Source organism: Tupaia chinensis, unplaced genomic scaffold, assembly GCF_000334495.1.
Source record: "Tupaia chinensis unplaced genomic scaffold, TupChi_1.0 Scaffold000048_1, whole genome shotgun sequence".
Classification (NCBI taxonomy): domain Eukaryota; kingdom Metazoa; phylum Chordata; class Mammalia; order Scandentia; family Tupaiidae; genus Tupaia; species Tupaia belangeri.
The window spans coordinates 8,231,395-8,254,897 of NW_006159506.1; the positions used below are offsets into that span (position 1 = coordinate 8,231,395).

General features: G+C 38.5%; 1 protein-coding gene across 1 annotated transcript in view; it reads right to left on the bottom strand.

Moving 5' to 3' along the window:
• Positions 1 to 23,503, bottom strand: part of FARS2 (phenylalanyl-tRNA synthetase 2, mitochondrial) — a 625,214-nt gene that overhangs the window by 401,684 nt on the left and 200,027 nt on the right. The window contains exon 5 of the mRNA XM_006141240.3: positions 16,749 to 16,908. Coding sequence (XP_006141302.1) covers positions 16,749 to 16,908 — 160 coding nt within the window. The remainder of the gene's footprint in view (positions 1 to 16,748; positions 16,909 to 23,503) is intronic.

The following is a 23,503-nucleotide window of genomic DNA, read 5'->3' on the forward strand; positions in this document are numbered from 1 at the left end:
CCCCCCCAGGGGGATGGCCACACCACAATCCCTTCTCCTCCATTCTCCTCTCGGGATCTTGGGCACGCATGCACACGTGCCTGGCGTGAGTTTAAGCCACTGGGTCCGGGATTCAAACCGCGGTCGACTACATGGGAGTCTAGCGACATAGCCATTATGCTAACTGGTGGTCCCAAGAAATTCTTTCCATTAGGATGTCATTGTAAGACGATATGACCATTTCTCCGCCTCAAAACGAGGTCAGAAATGGAGTAGAGGACAACCTCCTGGGCTCCTCATTGTAAAATCTGCGTACGGGGTCAGAACTAGGATAAGTGACCACTGTCTTGTTATTTACCAAGCAGCAAAGGGAACAGACTAACAGCAACCCGGCCTTGGGGTGAGCCATAGCACAAGCCCGTTGGTTCTCAATCCTCGTCCCCATCCATTCCCAGAAGAAATAACCTTTAGTTCTCTATGGGCTACACAGAGAATCCTTGAGCACAGAAGGCTCACATTCCAGCCCCCACAAATCTGGCCAGAGAAACTTGCATAGGTGGGGGCATCAGGTACAGAGAGTCTGCAGATCCAGGATCAAATCCCAGCTCTACTCCTTTTAGCCGAATGACTTCAATTGTGTTTAAAATAATACTTAACACTCGCAAAGTGTTCATGATAGTTCAATAAGGACAAGGTTGTAAAGAACCTAGCACAATACCTGTCACCAATTAAATACTCAATAGGAGATCTCATTAATCAACTATCATGGAATCAGCCCATAATCTAAAATACCTCTGATCTCTTATGAAGTATGTGAAAAAAAAAAAATTTAAATCAGTCCCTAAGGTAACTACCATGTATTTGTTCACTTACTCTGTACTAGGTACTGTGCTACGCTAAATATTTTACAAGCCTTCTCTCATGCTTATACTGATATATGTCCAAGTGGTGAATAATTATTGTTCCCATTTTACAGATGAAGAAAATGAGGCTGGGAGAGCCTACGTATCTAAGTTGAAAGTAAAGTGAGTCAAGATGAGAACCAGGTGTGTCTGACAGCCAAGACCCATGCTGCCCTCCCCCGGAGTCGACAGTGAGAATCAAGGTTCACTTGGCTTCCAGAGACAAGGTGCATTCACAAAGCAGAGATGGCAAGGCCGTCCTCCTCGGCCTCTGACACCCAGCAATGATAAAAGGATGGACGCAACAAACAAGAGAAAGCCCGGAAGGCACAGACTAAGTTCAAAGATAAGAGAGATACATGCCTCCCCAAGTCAGAAACGGAACAGGGAGAAAAGTCCAAATCAGGTTTGCTGGACTCAGGGTTCAGAACCAGTGAGCAGAACCAGGACCTTGCCTTCAACAGTGCAATCGTATATGGCTGGTTTGGGACCTGAGGGAGCCTAAAAGCTTCAATTCAGAGGCTGGGACAAGATAAGATCAGCTGGTACATGAAGGACAATAAAAACTGTCACCCGAATGTAGCCTGGGGCTGTGAAGATTTGGGATCCAAGCCATGGGCACAGGATCTGCTGTATCCCCGAATCAACGCTGGTCAGCACACCTGATGCATTCCATCAAACCTCACCCTGGATTTCAAGGCTAGAGAACTCGGTGGAACCAACTGTAAAACCACTTAGTGGGAGATATAAGCAAGGTGTTGGAATGCAAGGAGAAAGGCAAACAGAAAGGGGGAAAAACAAAAATCCTCCGTTGCATAGGACTTTGCAAACCAAAATTCCGAAATATACGTGTACATCTCATAGTAAGTGAGACAGCCAACAAAACCGAAAACCAAACAATTGATTTAATTCAGAAGAACAGAATCAGAAGAAACCATCCAAGACTTTAAGCATGGAGGCCAGTAGGTGGCATAGTAGTTAAGGAGCTAGATTTCCACACGGCCCACCACAGTTCACATACTGGACCTGGCAGCTTAAAACTCATGCTGGGCATGTGTGCATGCAAGTCCCAAATGCATGTGTGCGTGCATGCCCCAAATACATGGCCATTCCCCCCAGGGGTTATTTCTAATTTTTCCTCTCACTGTCTCTAACGAGTGCATGCACTCTATGGCAAAAACATTGAAAAAAATAATAATAAAGTATGTTTCAGATATTCAAAGAGGTATATGAAAGTGCAACTCAATAATACATTCTAAAAAACAAAACACACACACAAAAACTATGATGGGACCAGCAGTTGGCATAATGGCTATGTCTCTGGACTTCCCAGGTAGTCGACCGTGGTTAAAGTCCCAGAACCAGTGGCTTAAACTCACGCCAGGCTTGTGTGCATGCATACCCAAGATCCCGAAAGGACAATGGAGGAGAAGGGATTGCACGTGGCCATCCCCCCCGGGAGTGCTTTCTCGCTTTCTGTCTCTGTCTCTCTCTCTGTCTTTTTGGCGAACACACACACCCTATAGCAAAAACCTCTCCAAAAAAAAAAAAGAACTATAGTTTTGTAAACCAGATCTAAACAATGCATCTTTAGGATTTTATCTGTCTCTCAGTCAATGTCTCCTTTCAGAAGAAAAATAGCACCCTCTAGTTCTAAATAATTCCTTATTAAATATTAAGCATCAGGGGGAAAAAATCAAGAAAAGACATGGAAAATACGTAATGAAACAGAAAGAAAAAAGAAGGTAGTGAAATGTAATACAAAAATGGAAGAATCAAAAGTCTCAAAAGAAAAATAAAAGTAACAGCCAGAACTGTCAAATAAAAAAAAAAAAAAAGGAGAAGAAAGAAAGAGAGAAAGAAAGAAAAGCCCACATCTAATAGAGAGAGAGTAACAAACCAGTTTTGCTCTTCCATATGGAAAACTAAAAAAAACTAAACAAAATATATGAAACCATGCCACCACGACATGGGACAGCAGGCAGCCAAGAACGCTGATCCCCAAGGGATGAGAGCTAACATCGCCCTGAGAAGGAAGGAAATGGGGACAAAGCCCGTGGTCTCCCTGAGGTGAGAAAGAACTGGAGATGCAGCAGAGTCAGAGTGGTAAGGTTCACAGAACAGAGCGAACGAGAAGAGAGCTGTCTAAACAGAACTACACAGACCTGCAGAAGACCTTCAGCATTCAACTGAGTATTTATTAGTACATGTATGTTAAAGAAATTAGTCATCAGATAATGCTGAGAGTTCACAGAGGACCAGGAGTAGTGCTAGTTCCCAAAAGTCAAATGGAAAACCTCCTAATTCATAGGCTTGAGTTATCATATATAATGTTATGAGGATGTTATATCAGTAGTGGGAAAAACTAATCTTAGACTAAGCACTACCCTGATCCTACCTAACAAGGCTTAAAGAAGACCCAACAGCATCAAAGTGTTTCTCAGTAATCCCAGAACAAAGCTCACAGATATTACTAGAAATACAAAAATATACAATTCATCACAAGGTTAAAATTAACCATGTCTGGCATCCTGTAGAGAATTATCAGGTCTGCAAAGAAGAAAGAAAAGTCACAGAGAAAAAAATCAATAGCAATTCACCATGAAATGACAGATGACAGAATTAGTAGAATAAAAGATAAATACCTGTTATAATAATATCTCATTGGCTCAAAAGCTAAAGGAAACAATGAAAAAATTAAGTATAGACTAGGAAGGTGTAAAAGAGATTCTAACTGAGGAAAATTAGTTCAGAATAAGTTTAACAGCTAATGAGACATTACAGAAGTAAAGATGAGTAAACTTAAAAGAGACAGTAATTGAACTATCCAAAATGAAACACAGAGGGGGAAAAAGACCCTGAAAGAAAAATTAACAGATCATAGCTGAAGTCTGGAAAGTTTCAAATGGCTGAATACACATGTAATTGAGCTCTTGAAAGGGGGGCAGTGATTGAAAATATTTGAGGAAGTAATTGACCCAAACTTCCCAAATTATATACATATATGTGTATATATACACGTACATCCAAGAAACTCAAATAACCCCACACATAAGAAACCTGAAAACTCTGCCTACATAAATCCTAACCAAATTGCTTAAAACTAATGACAATGAAAACATCTTGAAAAGCAGTTTGAAAGGAAAGACATTATTCATAGAACAAAGGCAAAAAGCGAGCTCAAGAGCAAATTTTTTTTGAGAGGTTTTTTTGCTACAGAGTGCGTGCGCTCACCAGAAAGACAGAGACAGAGAGACAGAAAGTGAAAAATCACCCCCCAGGGGGGATGGTCATGCCGCAATCCCTTCTCCTTTCTCCTCTCGGGATCTTGGCCGCACACGCACATGTGCCCGGCATGAGTTTAAGCCACAAAGTCCAGGACTTGAACCACGGTCAACTATATGGGAGTCCAGCGACATAGCCATTATGCTAACTGCTGGTCCCAAGAGCAAATTCTTCAAGGGAAATAGTGCAAATGAGAAGAAAGAGGAATACAAGAAAGAACTGAACGCATCTTCAGCAGCCTAGAAGTAGCACAATGCTCTGTAATGCTGCAGGCCACATGGAAGACAAGGGTTTGGTTCCTGAGTTGGCCAGTACATGCCAAGGAGAAGACACATGTGTGCATGATTCTGGCTGTCTGGGAAAAACTGCAGTGGAGGATCATGGTGTGAAACCCTGTTGAAGGTGCTTGTCTCTCTCTCTCTCTCTCTCTCTCTCTCTCTCTCTCGCTTGCTCGCTCTCATCAAATGAAGAAAGAAGGGAGAAAGTGAGGAAGGAACTTAAGAAAAAATAAAATGGAAGGGAAGGGATCAGCAGGTGTTGTGGTCCCCACATGGGTGACCATAGTTCAAGTCCCGGATCTGATGGCTTAAAAATCATACTGGGCATGTATGCGTGGGTGCACAAAATCCTGACGGGAGGATGAAGGATAGGGGACTGCAGTGTGGCCATCCACCTGGAGGTAGGGGAAGTGATTTCTCACTTTCCCTCTCTCCGTCTCTCTCCAACGAGTATACGCACCCTATAGGAAAAACCTGGCAAAAAAATAAAAGAAAACTGAAGGGAAAAAATCTGTAGCTAGAGTTCTTTACCTAGCAAAAATATCTACAAACATTAAGGCAAAACGAAGGCATTGTCAGACATACAAATGCTGAAAGAATGAATCACCAGGAGATCTGTACTACAAATGTTAAAAAATAGCCCTGCAAAGCTCATATAAAATACTAATGGGAAACCCAGATGTAGAACACTGGAAATGATAAATACCTGAATAAATGTAAGAATTTTCTTATTATTTAAATCTCTTTAAAAGTTAATAAACTGTTTAAGGGAAAGTAATTACAATGGACTTAGAAACTGATAACATACATACAACAAAAATATATGATGACTGCAGCACGATGGCTGGGAAGGGAGAAACAGAACACATTTACGAAGTTCTTTTACTATATGGAATAGCATACTATAACTTGAAGTTAAAGTATAATAACTATAAATGCTAAAGCAATTGTAATAACACAACAAAATCTTATAACTAGTAAGATAAAGGAGATAAAATTCAGTACTAAAAAATACACAACCCAAACAAAACAAAGCAAAAGAATAAAAAAGAAAGAGTGACTACTAAAACACAAGTAAAATAAGAATTTTAAATCCAACCATATCGACAGTCACATTAAGAGCAAATAATTTCATTAAAACAACTTTGAAAAAGAAGAACAAAGAAGAATTTAACGAACTACAACACTTAGGAAGCTACTATAATGAAGATAGTAAAGTATTATCAAGATAGACAAATAATGGGTGAATGGAGAGGATAGAAAACCAGAAATAGACACAGATAAACATAGCCACAAAAAGTATAAGATACCTAGGAAAAAAACTAACCAAGAACATTAAGGAACTCTATAAGGAAAACTATGGAAATATTAAAAAAATAAATCGAAAAGGACACAAAAAAGTGGAAGGATATCCCATGTTCCTGGATTGGCAGAATTAATATAATCAAAATGGCAATCCTACCCAAATTAATCTACATATTTACTGCAATCCCTATAAAATTACAAGAGACATTCTTCACAGATCTAGAAAAGACAATCATAGAATTTGTCTGGAATCATAAAAGACCCTATATTGCCAAAGCCATTCTGCACAAGAAGAGTGGAGGGGGTGGCATCTCTCTTCCTGGCCCCAAAATATATTACAAAGCTGTAATAATCAAAACAGCATGGTATTGGCACCAAAACAACATGAATAACAATGGAATAGAGTAGAGATCCCAGAAATAAACCTCCAAACACACAGCTAACTCATCTTTGACAAAGGGTACCAGTCAATCCAGTGGGAAAAGGAAAACCTCTTTAGCAAATGATGCTGGAAAAATTGGGTATCTACCTTCAAAAAGATGACTCTGAACTCCTATCTGTCACCATTAACAAAAATGAAGTCAAAGTGAGTCAAAGATCTAGGTCTAAGACAGCAGACTATAATACTACTGGCGAAGGACACCGGGGAAACTCTGGGAAACATTGGGATAGGCAAAGTCCTCTTAAGCAAGATCCCTAAAACACAGGAAATAATCCCCAAAATAGACAGGTGGGATTATATCAGATTAAGAAGTTTCTGCACAACAAAGGACACAGTATTTAGTGTCGATCAACAACCCTTGGAATGGGAGAGAATTTGTGTTAACTATGCCTCAGATAAGGGACTAGTAACCAGAATACAGAGGAAAGTCAAGTGGCTTACTGGGAAGAAAATCATTAACCAGGTTAAAAGATGAGAAAATTAGCTGAATAAACAACTCTCTAAGGAAGACATAGGAACAGCCAAAAAGCATATGAAAAGATGCTCAATATCACTCATCATAAGGGAGATGCAGGTAAAAACCACAATGAGATGCCACCTAACCCGTCAGAATGGCAAAGATTAAAAACAAACAAACAAACAAAAAAGGTAAGTGCTGGAGGGGATGTGGTGAAAGGGAAACACTTCTACATTGTTGGTGGGAATATAAATTAGTCCAGCCAATGTGGAAAACAATACAGAGGTTCCTCAAAGACTTTCAAATAGAATTACCACATGATCCAGCAACTCTACCCCTGGGTATTTACCCAAAGGGCAGGAGAATGCTCAGTGGGAAAAGTGCTTGCACAACTATATTTACTGTGGCATTATTCATGATTGCTAAGACATAGAACGAACCCAAATGTCCACAAACAGATGAATGGATTGAAAAAGTGTGGCACATACACTCCATGGAGTACTATTTAGCCATAAAAGAAAAAAACAAGACCCTGGCATTTGATACAAAGTGGACAAACATGGAAGATTTATTGCTGAGTGAAGCCAGTCAGACTATGAAACAGAGACACTGTATGGTTCCGCTTAATAAATACCAACTGTCTACACTCTGTGGTAGAGACTGAAAGACTGGAGGACATAAAAGAACTAACAATTGTTATGGATTCTTTTTCCATGTGACACCTACAGAGATGGCCTACCTCCATCAAGCATCACCACTGCAACAAGGCAAGCACATCGTATCCCCATTGCAAAGTTATCGATCCCAAGCCGCAGTGGCTGAGAGTACTGGCCCCTTCTTATTGGAAAGTGCAGTCTGATGTGGACTATATGTATCTATAGGTGACCATGGGCAACTCAAATCACTTGATACAGAAGTGCTTGCTACTTCACTCTCTAAGAGACTCTGAGAAAGACATTCCACTCCAAATCAGATGCCAGCAAGCCCCACACTGCTGCTTGTAATATTATTGAAATGGGACCAGATAATGGTGCAGCAGTAAAATGTGATGCCCTGCAAGGTTGACCTACATGGGAAGGATCCCCTAAGTATGCTGGGCCCATGATCCATGATCTAGTACCATGTGCCTATGATCCATGATCTAGGACTGGCTGGGATTGAGGGTGAACAGTGGTATCAAGACTCTATTAGAGGGACGAGCAGTTAGCGTAATGGCTATGTCGCTGGATTCCCATGTAGTTGACCGCGGTTCGCGTCCCAGACCCGGTGGCTTAAAACTCACGTGGGGCGCGTGTGTGTGCGTGCCCAAGATCCCGAGAGGAGAATGGAGGAGAAGGGATTGCGGCATGGCCATCCCCCCTGGGGGGTGATTTCTCGCTTTCTGTCTCTCTGTCTCTCTCTGTCTGGCTGGTGAGCTCACGCGCCCTATAGCAAAAAAAATTTTTTTTAAAAAAAGGCCCTCTTAGAGATAGTAATTCTCTCTTTCTCTCTCTCTCTCTTTCTCACTCATGAGAGAAATAAATATACTTTAAAAATAATATTAAAGTGAAGTGCTTCAAATATTTTTTAAATTATATTCAGTTTTAGAAACAGTGGAACTAACAGTTATAAATCTGTTATTCTCAATTGCTTTCACTTTATTTATATTAACAAGAATCCACGTATAGAAATAAATATAAAAAAGATACAGAAGACATGGGATCCCTTACTACTATTACCAAAGGATCTCCCTCCTTATTCACAACAGAGAGCTGGTGAATGCTCTTAGAGAATGAAACCATACAGAGGTCTCTGTGTGGCTGGGCTCTAAGGTAAGTTATCTGAAGGTAATCTGGATTTACAGAAGAAAGACAGGAGCAGTAGGTTGGAGCAGAGGGAAAAATTAACCAACTGCAGTCAGGCTCAAAAAACCCTTAACTATGCCATTGATCTGGAGTAGAGAGTCCCAACTGCAGTCAGGCTCAAAAAACCCTTAACCATGCCATTGGTCTAGAGTAGATAAAACATCCGAACTGCAGCATAGAGGCCTTAGGATTCCAGCCACATGCTGTGTTAGGGTGTGGGTAGCCCTGGGAAAGGCATGTGCTCAACCAGGAGGCATCGGGCCGCTGAGGCCATGCCCAAAGAAGCTTATTAGTGGAAGGGAATCTATACTCTCACCAACCAGATCCTTGATGGAGATTTGCAAGATGCTTTTCAACATATGTGTACACTGTGTAATAAGCAAAACAAGAAAAAAAAATTTTTTAAGGTTTTTGCCGTAGGGCATGTGCACTTACCAAAGAGAGACAGAGAGAAAAAGTGAGAGGTAAGTGAGAAGTCATCTTTGGCCAAGGCCACGTCTCAATCCCTCCTTCTCTATTTTACTGCTGGGATTTTGGGCATGCGTGCCCATGTGCCTGGCATGAATTTCAAGACGCCAGGTCTTAAACTCAAACTGGGACTTAAATCATGGCCAGCCATGTGGGAATCCAGTGCCTTAACTACTATGCCCCTAGCTAAGAAAATATTTACCATCACCAATATTTATTGTTACTTTGTGTTGTTCATCTCTTTCAGAATAGTTAATCAGAGGAAGGAAATCAGGGGAAAAAGAAAAAATTAAAACAAAACATTGAAGGGTCATAAAAATGGAAAATTATCTGTTGATGATAATGTGTATGATAATATCTTTAACTGAACTAATATGTAGTGTATCCACGCTGGGAAATTTTATTTTTCATGCTGTAATGATATACAGTGATTGAATGTATGTAGAAAAAAATATATATAGCTATATGGCCAATGTTTTAGAGAGAAAAACTCCAGTGTTCAGCAAAGAGACTGTATCAAAGAAAGGCTTTAAATCCTGAAGGCCAGAAAGAGAAATTAAAGTGTTAGAAATCCTAAATTCCCACCTCAGTTGCTCTGAAAGAAATGATCTACCAAATACCGTACAAAATATACAGAAAACAATTGAAAAATATTAAAAATGACAATGAATTCCAGAAGCATAAACACTGTTTAAAGTGGGGTTTTTTTCTAATTCTAAAATGATAACCTCTCTTATAATAGCCTGAGGATGCTAGAACAATTGAAATGTTAGCAGAAAATAAACCACATTTGGAGGGAGGAAAAAAAAAAAACAACTATAACTAAAGCCGCTGTAATAATAACAAATTGTCACAAGGAAATAGGAAACACAGAGGGAAATGGTGTGTTCTAATTTTTAATTTCACTTTTCAAGAACAACAACAAAAAATCCAATAATAATAATAATAAAAGGTAAAAACCCTAAACCATAAAAAATATATATATAAAAAGAGTCTTTAATTCTGAGGCCTGTCAGATAGTTCCCATTCTTAACTTATTACAGGAAGAGTGAATTTGAATCACTTACCAGATCTTTGGTACTGAACATATAATTGGATATGACATAGTGAATGAAGGCTTTACCACCAGCTAGCTACCGGAAGTCAGAGAGTGGAGTGAAGGAGAGAGTCAGAAGGCAGTACTCAAGAGAAGCCTCATTTTATTTCTTTTTTACTATTTTTTTTTTTTGGAGAGATTTTTGCCATAGGGCGTGTGTGCTCGCCAGAAAGACAGAGAGAGACAGAGAGACAGAAAGCAAGACATCTACCCCCGGGGGGGATGGCCACGCCACAATCCCTTCTCCTCCATTCTCCTCTCGGGATCTTGGGCACGCAAGCACACACGCCCAGCGTGAGTTTAAGCCACTGGGTCTGGGACACGAACTGCAGTCGAGTACATGGGAGTCCAGCGACATAGCCATTACACTAACTTCTGGTCCCTTATTTTTGTTAACTTAAGAAAGAGATGTCTTTCCTAAAACTCACCATCTCAGAAATATTATTAAAACAAATTCTTTCCATCCTTTCAAGAGAACTAACCTCTAATAAGTGCATGGAAGTCAGACTGCATCAGCTAAAGCTGTGCTTCAGATATTTACCAGCTATATAGTCTTTGCATGTAACTTAATTTCTCTGCAAGTTGGTTCCCTCATCTGAAAAATGGAGATTTTAGGGACCAACAGATAGCCTAGTGGTTATGTCGCTGGATTCCCACATAGTCAAACGTGATTCGAGTCCCAGACCTGACGGCTTAAACTCACTCTGGGTGCATGTGCATGTGTGCCCAAGGTCCCGAGAGCAGAATGGAAGAGAAGGGATTGTGGCATGGCATAAAAGAAGCATCAAAGAACTTCTAAAGGATATTATCCACCCTAACATCACACTTCTCAGCAGAAGCCTGTCAGGCCAGGAAGGAATGGGAAGACATGTTCAAAATTCTGAAAGGAAAACATTTTCAGCCAAGAATACCATACCTAGAAAAACTACTTTTCAAATCAGAAAGAAAAATAAAGTCATCCCCAGATAAACAAAAATTGAATGAATTCAAAACATTAGACCATCTGTTCAAGAAATACTTAAGGGAGTGCTAAATTTTGAAATAAAAAGAACGTAAACAGAAATAAGAAAGCATCAAACAACTAAAAACCTAACAGGAAAATGCTAGGTGTAAGTCCACATATATCAGAAACATTGAATGTAAACAGGTTAAACTCCCCAATTATGGAGTACAATGGCTGCATTCAGGAAAGAACCAAATAGAACTAAGAGAACAAGAACTCTATACGCTGTTTACAATAAACATATTTCATCAGGAAAGACAAACACAAATCATGAAAGGCTAGAAAAAGTCATTTCATACAAATAGAAACCTCAAAAAAAAAAGCTAGATTTGCTATACTAACATAAGACCAAATAGACCTCAAGCGAAAATCTGTTAAGAGACAAAGAAGGTCACTATATGGTATTAAAGGGAACAACTCACGAAGAAGAAATAAAAAATCTGTTAAGAGACAAAGAAGGTCACTATCTGGTATTAAAGGAAACAACTCACCAAGAAGAAATAGCAATTATATTTACACACCCAACACCAGAGCTCCTAAATACATCTAACAAAGACTACCACTCCTATGAAGACAGATAGACTGTAACACACTAATCAGTGAGGGTTTCAACACCCACTCTCATCATTGGACAGGCCATCTAGACAAAAAATGAACAAAGACATTGGAACCAAACAATATCATAAACCAAATGGGCTTGACATTATAGAACATTTTACCCAACAACTATACAATGCATATTTTTCTCAGCTGTACATAGAACATTCTCTAAGACTGACCATACTGTAACGCACAAAACAAACCTGCACACATTTTTAAAAATGGAAATCGTATCTAGCATCTTTTCTGACCACAATGGAATTAAACTTAAAATCAACAACAAAAAGAATCTTGGAAATTACACACATAAGTGGAAACGAAACAACATCCTTCTGAACAACTTTGAAACTGCTGTAGAAATTCATATTGAATTGACAAAATGAAAGAGCTAGTTTTTTTGAGAAAATAAACAAAATTATAAATTATCTGGGCTACTTAAGATAAATAGAGAAAGGGCCGGATAAATAAAATCAGAAGATATTGCAACAAATATACAGAAATATAAAAAAATCTTTAGAGAGTACTATAAGAGATTGTAAGTCAAAAACTTGTAGAAGCTAAAAGAGATGAACAAATTTCTGAACATATACAATACACCTACCTTGAGCAAGAAACAAACAGAAGACTTGAAGAGACAAGGGCAAGTTCCTGGATACATGCAATATGCCTAGATGGTTTTAGGCATATTTCTGGTCAATATGCTTAAATAAATAGAGAGCGTAAATAGACAAATATCAAGTAGGATGATTTAATTAGTAATAACAACAAAGAAAAGCCCAGCTCCAGATGGTTTCATGGTTTAACTCTATAGAACCATTACAGAAGAATTAACACCAATTCTCCATAAGCTATTTTAAAACTATCAAATGGGAAGAACATTCCCAAACTCAGGTTACACATCCACCATCGGCTTGATACCAGCAGTAAACAAGGATACTACAACAACAAAAAAGAAAACTACAGACCAATATCACTTATAAATATTGATGCAAAATATTTCTCAACAAAATACTAGCACATCAAATCCAACAGTATGATAAAAAATTATATATCATGAACAAAAAGGACCTGTCCCAGTGATACAAAACTTTAGATTCTCAATCCATGGCTACAAGCATGCCCGTCATGGCAGGACAGGAGTCAGAGTCAGAAGACTCATATACAGGTTGGACAACTCTTATCTGAAGTTTCTGGGACTAGAAGTGTTTTGGATTATTAGATTTTTTTCAGATTCTGCAATATATGAATACACGTATAATAAGTTACCTTGGGAGGGGGGCTGAAGCCTAAACATGAAATTAACTTTTGTTTCTTTGTACTTAAACACACAGGCCAAAAGTAATTTCATCCAATGTTTTTGTGCTGCATGGTGACCCATCAAGACATCAGGTGTGGAATTTTCCATTTGTGACAACAAGTCTGTGCTCAAAATGTTTGAGAGTTTAGACCACTTTAGTTTTCAGACTTTCAGATCAGAGATGTTCAACTTATATTTCAGAAATGGATCTATTTTGTTTTGTTTTGTTTTGAGAGAGATTTTTGCCAGAGAGACAGACAGTGAGAAATCACCACCTAGAGGGGATGACCATGCTGCAATCTCTTCTCCTTCATTCTCTTCTCGGGATTTTGTGCACACATGCACATGTGCCTGGTGTGAATATCAAGCCATCAGGTCCAGGACTCGAACCATGGTCGACCACTTGGGAGTCCAGTGCTTTAACCACTATGCTACCTGCTAGCCCTCCAGGAATGGATTTTAGAAGGAAAACTTCTAGCAGGGAACTTTCAGCTCATTGCCTGGTTTTGAAATCTATACAAATTTAAATATTAAAAATAATAACATGAAGAAAAGTTTAAGAATACATTTAGGAAAATGTATAACCTCAAATGCGCTGGGAAAGTTTTTAAAATCTATCCAGGGACTAGCATCTTGTTTACTTTTTTATATACTCTCTAATGCTCAGGTTAAGCCACCATCAACACCAATATAACTACTCTGCCACAGAGTGGTCTAAACTATAGCTTTCGATATCATCTCATATCATCAATACAATAAAGATATATCAACCAATATTATTCTTTGGTTGGATGACTCTTTTCTCCTATGTCTTCTGCTGTTACTGTCTTGTCTTATTCTTCCTTCTTCCCATTCCTCCTTCACTTTTTCATATTTACATAATTATTTAATATTTTCTACTTAGAAGGCATATTTCATATTATTTCTCATGTGAAACAACTATCATCTCAGCGTTTTAAAAAAGATTTATTTATTTAATACTATTCATTTATTTTTTTTAATTTGCTGTAGGGCTTACGTGCTCACCAGAGGGAGACAACTGTAGGGGAAGGAGGGAGAAAGCAAGCTGCCAGGTCTGGAACTTGAATTGTGATCAGCCATGTGAGAGTCTAGTGCCTTAACCACTATACTATCTGCTGACCCCTCTCAGCTCAGCTTTTAAGCTCAAAAACAGCCCTGTTGAAGGTGCTTCTCTCTATCATGAAAGAAAGAAATAACTTTAAAAAAAAAAAAAATCTCTAGGAGCACCACTCTATAATGCTGAAACCATATGGAGGATTGAGGTTTGGTTCCCAGGTGAACCTATTCACACCAGAAGCATTCATGCAAGCCATGATCCTGGCTGGCTGGAAAGACTGTGGGGAGGATAGAGGCATGAGCCTCTATAGAGTCAGTCTCTCTCTCTCTCTCTCTCATATAAAAGAAATAAATATTTCTAAAAGTTAGAAAATGTGTGTAACTGTGGTGGCAGAGGATGTGGGGTGCCATTCTGCAAAGCCAGAGCCACATGGGTTGACCTGTACATGACTGCTGGCTGAAGTGTTGAGGGGCTGGGGGTCGTGGCACAACAGAACTCTATCAAGGTGGCCTGTTTCTCTCAAAAATAAAATAGAACAAAATAAAAACAGACTTTGGAGGGGTCAGCAGGCGATGAAGTAGTTAAGGCACTGGACTCCCACATGGTCAACCATGGTTCATATACTAGGCTTGGTGGCTTCAAACTCATGCCAAGCATATGTGTGCCATGCCCAGAATCCCAAGAGAAGAATGGAGAAAAAGGGATTGCAACATGGGATGGCTCACTTCTCTCTCTCTGACTCTCTCTACGGTGGGTGCATGCACATAATAACAAAAATCTCTCTTAAAAAGAAAAAAGATAGACTTTGGGGAAAAAATAGTTAGAAAATTGAGGCCAAAAACAATAAATGATCTGTTTAATATTTCAGAGTAAGTGGATAAAAGAATTTTAATTTCTCTGAATCTACACTATCATTTTTTCAAAGGCCATAGATTTTTCTGTCAATCTTTTTTCTTCCTTCTGCCTCTTCTTTTCTTCTTCCTTCAAGTCTATACTGTGTTATGCTTGTTCTCAATGACAAGTATTTGTGTCTCACCCATCTTGTTTTTCATTCCTTTCTTCTCATCTCCCTCGCTTAGTTCCCCCAACCTCTTCATTAGAATGGCTAATTCCTTTTTGACATAGGGCACATGTGCTTGCTGGAGAGAGAGAGAGAGGGAAAGTGACAAATCACCCCCCCCCTCCAGGGTAGATGGTCATGCTTCAATCCTTTCTCTGCTAATCTCCTCTGGGGATTCTGGGCATGCTGAGTCTGAGACTCAAACCATGGTCAGCCACATGGGAGTCCAGCACCTTAACCACCACACCACCTGCAGGCCCCAGATGGTTAATTCTTATTGATTCTCTAGGTGTCAACTTGGATATCCAGCAGAAGTCTTCCTGGTGGCATGTTCAATCTAAGAGGAGGCACCTTTTCCACACGCTTTCAGAGTATCTTCGGTTTCCCTAGGAGAGGGTTTGAGATCCATGGCCCTTTGAAGACAGAGATTATGTCCAGTTTATTTAATATTGTGATGTCTGCATCCTGGTGAAACTCCAAATCTTACACACTACATTTGACTACAGAAATGTGTAGAAAGACGCAACTAAGAAATGCTTTTTAAAAAGTTCTTGCCACTGTTTGACAATGGAAAACTTCAGGTGAGTCTCAAAAATTCAGACTCACCTGAATTTTTTTGTAAAACTACTAGAGACAAAACAGTAATATAAATTTTAAGATACTAGAATCCCTTCTATCATATCCAGTCCCTAAAATGGCATGAATGACAAAATTGTTCTCACTGAATTTCCATGCTAGATTACATTATTGTTAAAAATACAATTCCTTGGGACCAGCAGTTAGCATAATGGCTATGTCGCTGGACTCCCATGTAGCCGACCGTGGTTTGAGTCCCAGTGGCTTAAACTCACGCTGGGCGCGTGTGTTCGCATGCCCAGGATCCCAAGAGGAGAATGGAGGAGAAGGGATTGAGGCGTGGCCATCCCCCCAGGGGGGGTGATTTCTCACTTTCTGTCTTTTTGGTGAACACATGTGCCATATAGCAAAAACCTCTCAAAAAAAAAAAATTTAAATAGACATATATCTTACGATCTAGTCATTCCACCATTAGGTGTTTGCCAAAGAGAAGCAAAGGCCGATGTCCACAAAGGGACAAAATGTTCACAGATGCTTTACTTGTAATAGTATAAAATCAGAAACAACTCAGATTCCTATCAGTGGGTGAATGAATAAACAAACTGCGGAGTGAAGTACTGTTTAACAATACAAAGGAAGAAGCCACTGATATGCACCATGACATGAATAAAATTCAAAATAACTATGCTAAGGGATGCATGAAACAAAGGAGAGCACACACTCTATGATTGCATTCTTATAAATCAGGAAAACACGAACTATTTAATAGTGCCAGAAAGCAGATCACGGGTTGCCTGGGGAGAGATGTAGAGGAGGAAAGGACATAGGGCTTCCCAATGGCGGTCAGCCACACTGCGGGACGATGGGCATGCTCGTTATTTTGATTCGGGAAATCCATAAGTTCTAGCCCATGAAGGGGTAAGGTTCACAATTCAGACCAAAAAAAAAAAAAAAAAAAAAAAAAAACAAAAAAAAAAAAAAAAAAAAAACAATCAAGACACAATCAGCCTCGATGATTTGAAAGGTAATAACTACTGAAAACCGGGCCCTCCAAAGATGACAGTATTTAAATACTTACCATCTCCAAAAAGATGTGTCACTAGCCTGGTGAGTGTCTGCTTCAGGTCAAATTCTACGAGCTTCACGGCCTCCATGGTGTGCGTCTCTTGTTTATGGGCAGAGCGAGAACTCTTTTCAAAGAGCTGCAAGTTTTCTCCATCATTTATACCAGCAAATAACTGTAAGTTATGAGGGACAGTGTAAGGAAATACAGCAGTTATTTCATCAGATAACCTAGAAATCCTGCTAAAAATTCTTTTGACTCCCAAGTTTCAATGTGGGAATAAGTCCCATTATGTTTTATATCCAGTAATATAAGGAAACTAACATTCACTTAATAGCAATGTTGAACAAAACGCTATGCTACACGGTGTGGAGGATCTTTAGGGAATTAAAAGACACTGTTCTAATCTTGGCTAATATCTCCCATTTTACACTTGCATGAACGTATAGTCATTTCACTCTAGTGGAAACACCACTGAATCACAGTTATAGGCTCTACAGCGATATCCTAACCATCCCACAGTGTCCTTACAGTATGATGTAAGGATGGATAAGAAAGCATCATCTAGAATTAACTAGAAGCATGCTGAATTGTGCTATCCCTGTACTTCTAAAGGACAGGACAGGGTTTGAGGCAAATTTCCGCCAATTACTATCCGTATTAACTTAGGCAAGTGGTACGGCAGCTGAGCCTTGGGTAATGATTTGTAACATGGAAACAATACTATTAATAGTGTTCATTATAAATAAAATAATGTGTCAGAAATACAGAGTACCTGGCACATGCCAATGGCTAAATAAATTCCCTTCATTATTATCATCATCATTAATCATAACTATTATTAGTCATAAGTGGTTTTGTCACTGAAATAAAAGAGCTCCTTCTTGGCAACATAATAAATTTTTACTTGCTAGGAAAGAGACTCAAGAACAGACAAATAAAGCCCTCATTTGTCCCACCTGAAGCTCTATAAAATCAAAAACTTTAAAGTTGTAATTTTAAAAAAGTCATTAACTGCTATTTCCAGTAATGTTGAGTTGAAGTAATTACAGCCAAAACTCCTGATAAAAAAATGCAACTTAAAAAATACAAAAAAATTTTCAAAGAATTGAAGAAAAGGCCCAAGAGAAAAGAATGAATAAACAAAACTGTACAGGAAAGTGTGAAGCCAGGAATAAAACAAATAAGAATAATAATAAAGGAACACAAAGCCAGAGAGGAGCACTGAGAATATCTGCCTATCTAACATAACATTCCCAAACTTGAACTTTGGTTGTCACAGTGTACCATAGTGGATGAGACCCAAGTGAAAACGTGGTGTCTAACCAAGCTAGAGTGCCTGATAAGCCGCCCTAAATCCCTCTTTCTCATAAGGATGGACACAGAAATGAAGTAGAGCGTGTGTAGACTTGCAGTGAGGTGCCACATTTCCTAGACGATGGGCATCCTCGGGCTGTGAAAATGGACTAAGGCAGGCTCGGGACAATAACTCTTCTAAAGGTCCAACAAAATCAAGACATTTTTGAGAAAAGGATTCTATCGGGCTGGCCCTTTAGTGAGTGGTTATGGACTGGGTGGAGAAAGCCAGATCCAACATGGATGGCCATGGTTCAAATACTGGCCCCAGTAGCATGAAAAACATGCCAAGCACGTGTGTGTACATGCCTAGACAGGATCCAAACAAGATAAAGAAGAAAAAGGGGGATTGCTTGCATCATGACAGGGACCACTGAGGTGTGATTACTCCTTCTCTCTCTTTCTCTTTCTCTCTTTCTTTCTCTCTATCTCTCAGATGTGCACGTGCCCTCTGACAACTGAAAGAAAGAGAATAAAAGAAAAAGATTCTATTAACTTATGTCTCAAATTGTTCTTATGAGAGCCAAAGACAATGGCAGTTGCCACAGTCTCTATCTTTCATTATTTCCTCTAAGAATAATTTAGAACCTTAAGAACAAATGACGCTTAAACGCCATCCCTCAGAATACCATGGAAATAGAGAAGGCCCAAGTTTCAAAGTAACTGTATGTAAAAGGGAAAGATAGAAGGCAGGCAGGATAAATACCAAGACAGGGCTAGTACACTCCCTAACCCACTGCAAGCAAGCCTTTGCGGTAAGCAAGAGAAAGCTGAGAAGAATTGGAGGAAAGAAAGAACTTCTTCATCTAAAATCACCAATCTTCATCTAAAATCACCATCAGAAAGAGTAAGTCACCCTAAGTACAATATTGCTTAAAAAAAAAAAAGAAAGAAAGAAAGAAAGAAAAGAAAAGAAAGCAGAAAAAAATAAAGTATCCTTTTAGCCCTGACCAGAGACTACAGAAAAGGTATGTAAAAGTATGGCCAATCGAAAGTGAGTCTCTAAATGAAATGCATAGTTAAAATGGAACAGAAAGGAGGAAAATAAAGTGAAAGACACCCTTTGCAATTGGGTGGGAAGTACAAAAAAAAAAAAAAAGAAAAGAAAAGAAAAGAAAATCAGGGCTGCCAAGATAAAATATACCTAAAATTAAAATTTTAGAGTAATTACAAAACTATATCATACCAACCCACCCTTACCACACTCTCAAAAATATCCACTAAAGAATGTTTACTTTCCTACACTTTTACAAGAGGACAACAGAGAACGCAAATAAAAATAAAAATAAATGAACAGAAGAAATAAAACTTAGAGAATTATCACCCCAAAAAAATCATAAAACCAATTTAAAACAACTCCACTAATAGAAATTCAACCCACTTCTCTGCAAAAACAAAAAGCAAGAAGAAGAAAACTCTAAACTAATACTTGAAAACTAAATTTAATATATTCAGATAAGCCATATAGAAATACAGCCAACTTCTTGAGCCAGAAACTGAAAAGTTAGAAACAGAAATGGATGAAAAACAGAAAAAAAAACAAATATAATTGATCGAATTTGGGGGTAATAAAAAAAGAAGAAGAAAAGAAAGAAAGAAAAATCACCTCAGAACTGAAGTCTAACTTAAAAAGTATTCAAGAAATAATAGACTCAGTGAAAATTTTTTAAAGATGCATTAAAAAAATAAAATAAAAAACGGGCAAACAACCAAGAGAAAGACAATGAAGTAAAGAGTCAGAAAGGAGATGGTATTATAGACATGGAAGACAGATAAAGAGGAAATAACATTTATATAATTGGAACCCTTGAAAGGGAAAAATAAAACAATGGAATAGAATAATGGACATCAGACGAAAGGACAATTAACCTGGAAGAATCAAACATAAGACACATACTGGTAACACTATACTTCAAAAATAATATAAAAAAATTCTCAAGGCTTCTATGGAAAAAACAAAATCCAACAACAAACCCACAGAATAGCAAAGCAATCAAACTTCAAAAAAAAAAAAAAAAAAGAAGAAAAGAAATTGAACAACAAAGGAATAATACAATAAATTTTCAAACAACTCAATTTTAAAAAGTGTATACTAAAAATTTTGTATCAATCAATACTATCTTTTTAAGTATCAAGTCTATAGAAAAAGCTTTAAACACATAATAAAATAGGGAATGAGAGATGAATATTTTCTAAAAATGTAACTAAAGGTTCAGCTTTATTCAAGCAGCAAATATCTGGAAAAAGTTTAGCCAAAAAATAATGGATCACAGGTTCATTTACTAAAATTCTAAGAGTTAAGAGTAAAACCTAGAGGGACCAGAAGGTAGTGAGTGTGGTGGTTAAAGTGCTGAACTTCCACATGGCCAACTACAGTAAGAGTCCTAGGCCTAGTGGCTTGCTTTCTCACTTTCCCTCTCACTCAGTTTCTCTCTGGTCAATTTTTTTAAAAGAATATTAAAAATAAATAAAATTAAATAACTTTTTAAAAGACTCAAAGTTGGAGAATAAGTTGTAAGACTAATATCCAATGGTATATTCTAGAAAAAAGTAGAAATAGTGAAACTAAAAACTGGAAGAAAGAAGAGGCAAACAGAAAGAATACACTCATTAACTACTGGATAAATAACAGGTAAGAGTTTAGGTTATTCCCTTTCTGACAAGGAAGACAGTAAAAAGTTATATATGACAACAGTTGCGATAAGGCATTTTCTTAAATGTAAGCATAAAAGCAATCATTAAAACAAAAATATAACCTTCCTAAATAGCAACAAATTTTAATTCAAGGGCAAAAAAAAAAAAAAAATCATAAAATAAATAAATAAACACTAGGGCTAGCAGGTGACACAGTGGTTAAGGCACTGGACTTCAACATAGCTGACTGCAGTTTAAGTCCTGGACCTGATGGCTGAAAAGTCATGCTGGCTTCATGTGCACGTGTGTCCAGAAGCCCAGGAAGAGAATGAAAGAGAAAGGATTGCAGCTTGGCCATCTCCCATGGGGAGTGACAGAATTCTAAGTTTCATTCTCACTGTCTCTCTCTCTGTCTCCAGCAAGTGCACACTACCTGTGGCAAAAATATTAAAAAAACAAATAAAAAAACAAAAAAGAACTGAGGGGCCAGCAGGTGGTAGAGTAATTAAGGTGCTGACTCCCACATTGCTGACCGCAGTTCAAGTCCCAGACTCAAAGTCTTGAAATTCATGCCAGCTCGTGTGCATGTAGGTCCAAAATCCTGAGAAGAGAATGGAGAAGGGATTGCAGCATGGCTACCCCTCTGGGGGATGATTTCTCACTCTCTGCCTCTCTGTCTGTCCAGCAAGAAAATGCATAATAGCAAAAATAATAAATAAATAAATAAATAAATAAATAAATAAATCTCATCCAAAAAAATTAAATAAATAAAATAAAACAGGGGCCAGTAGCTGATGTCTTGGTTAAGGCACCAGATGTCCACACAGCAGAAGGCAGTTCAAGTCCCACACCTGACAGCTTAAAAATCACACTGGGTGCGTGCGTGTGTGTACCCAAAACCCAGAAGGAGAGTAAAAAAGAAGGGACGGCAGCATGGCCAACCTCCTAGGGGGTGATTTCTCACTTTCTTTCTGTCTCATCTCTCACTGTCTCTCCAGCACCTTCATTACCACACCACCTGCTGGTTCCAGATAAGGAACTTTTAAAAAGTTGTCAAAGGCCCCAAAACGCAATAGAAAAAATAGAAAAAATATATGAGCAGATAAGTCATACATGCAAAATCATTGAAAATTACTCCTTGAAATCATGAAAAGATATTCAAACTTGAGACTGTAAATTAAAACATTTGCAAACTCTAACTTATCACACTGGCAAAATTTAAAAGCTGAACAATATACTCTTGCGGTGAGACTTAGGAAAACATGTACTCTCATAATGCTGATAGAAATGGAAACTTGTAGAAGGCTTTTAAAAGGGAATTTGCCGGGAACCAGCAGTTAGCGTAATGGCTATGTCGCTGGACTCCCACGTAGTCGACCGTGGTTCGCGTCCCGGAATCGGTGGCTTAAAACTCATGGCGGGCGGGTGTGAGTGAAAAAAAAGAGGAGAATGGAGGAGAAGGGATTGCAGCATGGCCATCCCCCCTGGGGGGTGATTTCTCGCTTTCTGTCTCTATGTCTCTCTCTGTCTGTCTGGCGAGCGCACGCGCCCTACAGCGAAAACCTCTCCAAAAAAAAAAAGGGAATTTGCCAAAACTACATTTGTGTTCATCTCCACAGCCAGTCTTGCCATTTATAGCTATTCACCCTGAAGATATACCACCAGCCATAATATGTATATGTACACAAGGGTTTCATTATAGTGTTGTTTGTTAACTGCAAAATATTAGAAAGTAGAAAATGTCTTACTTTGGAGAGATGCTGGGTAAGTAAGCTCTATCTAGAGTACTATGCAGGTATAATAATAAGGACAATCTCTATGAACTGATATGGAATGACTTAAGCATATATCTTATTCAGCCTTACATGTAAAAAGGGAATATAATAAAATATGCATGATCTCTCACTTTTGCAAAAAAAAAAAAAAAAAAAAAAAAAGATAAGCCAGAAATTAAAGAAATGCATTACCTACAGGGATGTGAGTGGAATCAGGATGGAAAAAAATGGGTGACTAGAAATGGAATACAAAGGATGTCCTGGTGAGGAGGGAGACAAAGTTCTGACTTTCAGAATCACATTAATAGTGTAACTACAAAAACATGAAAAGTTCACCTAGGAGTAGGGAGAAGCCAAACAGAAACAATGAATAGAACTTCATTCTAAGTAAATGACATAGACATATTGAAAAGTGTGGAGAAGAATGAACCAAAGTAACTTCGATGAAAATGATCTATTCTAATGTCAAAAATAAGTAAAATAAGCATTGTACATTAGTTACTAATTTTTTAAATAATTATTTATTTATTTAATTCCATTTGTTATTATCATTTCTTTAATTTGACCAGATAGAGACAGTGAGAAGGAGAGAAAGGGAATGTGAGAAAGCAAGCCGCCAGGTCTAGGACTCGAACCACAGTCAGCCATGTGGAAGTCCAGCGCCTTTATCCACCACGCCATCTGCTGGCCCCCAGTTACTAATTTTTTCTATGGAGGTATGCAAACAGTTCTAAACATATCTTATCTTCAGTCTAGAATTGATGAGCAAATATGTAAATGTATCATGAATAAAAACAAAAAGGTTTCTCCCTATAACTGTCAAAGGCAATAGGTGGGAACCAGCAGGTGGCGTAGTGGTTAAGGCGCTGGACACTCCCACATGGCCGACCATGGTTCAAGTCCTGGACCTGGTGGCTTACTTTCTCACTTCCCACCACCATGTCACGTTCTCTCTCTCTCTCTCTCTCTCTCTCTCTTCTTCCCTCCCTCCCTCCCTCCATCTCT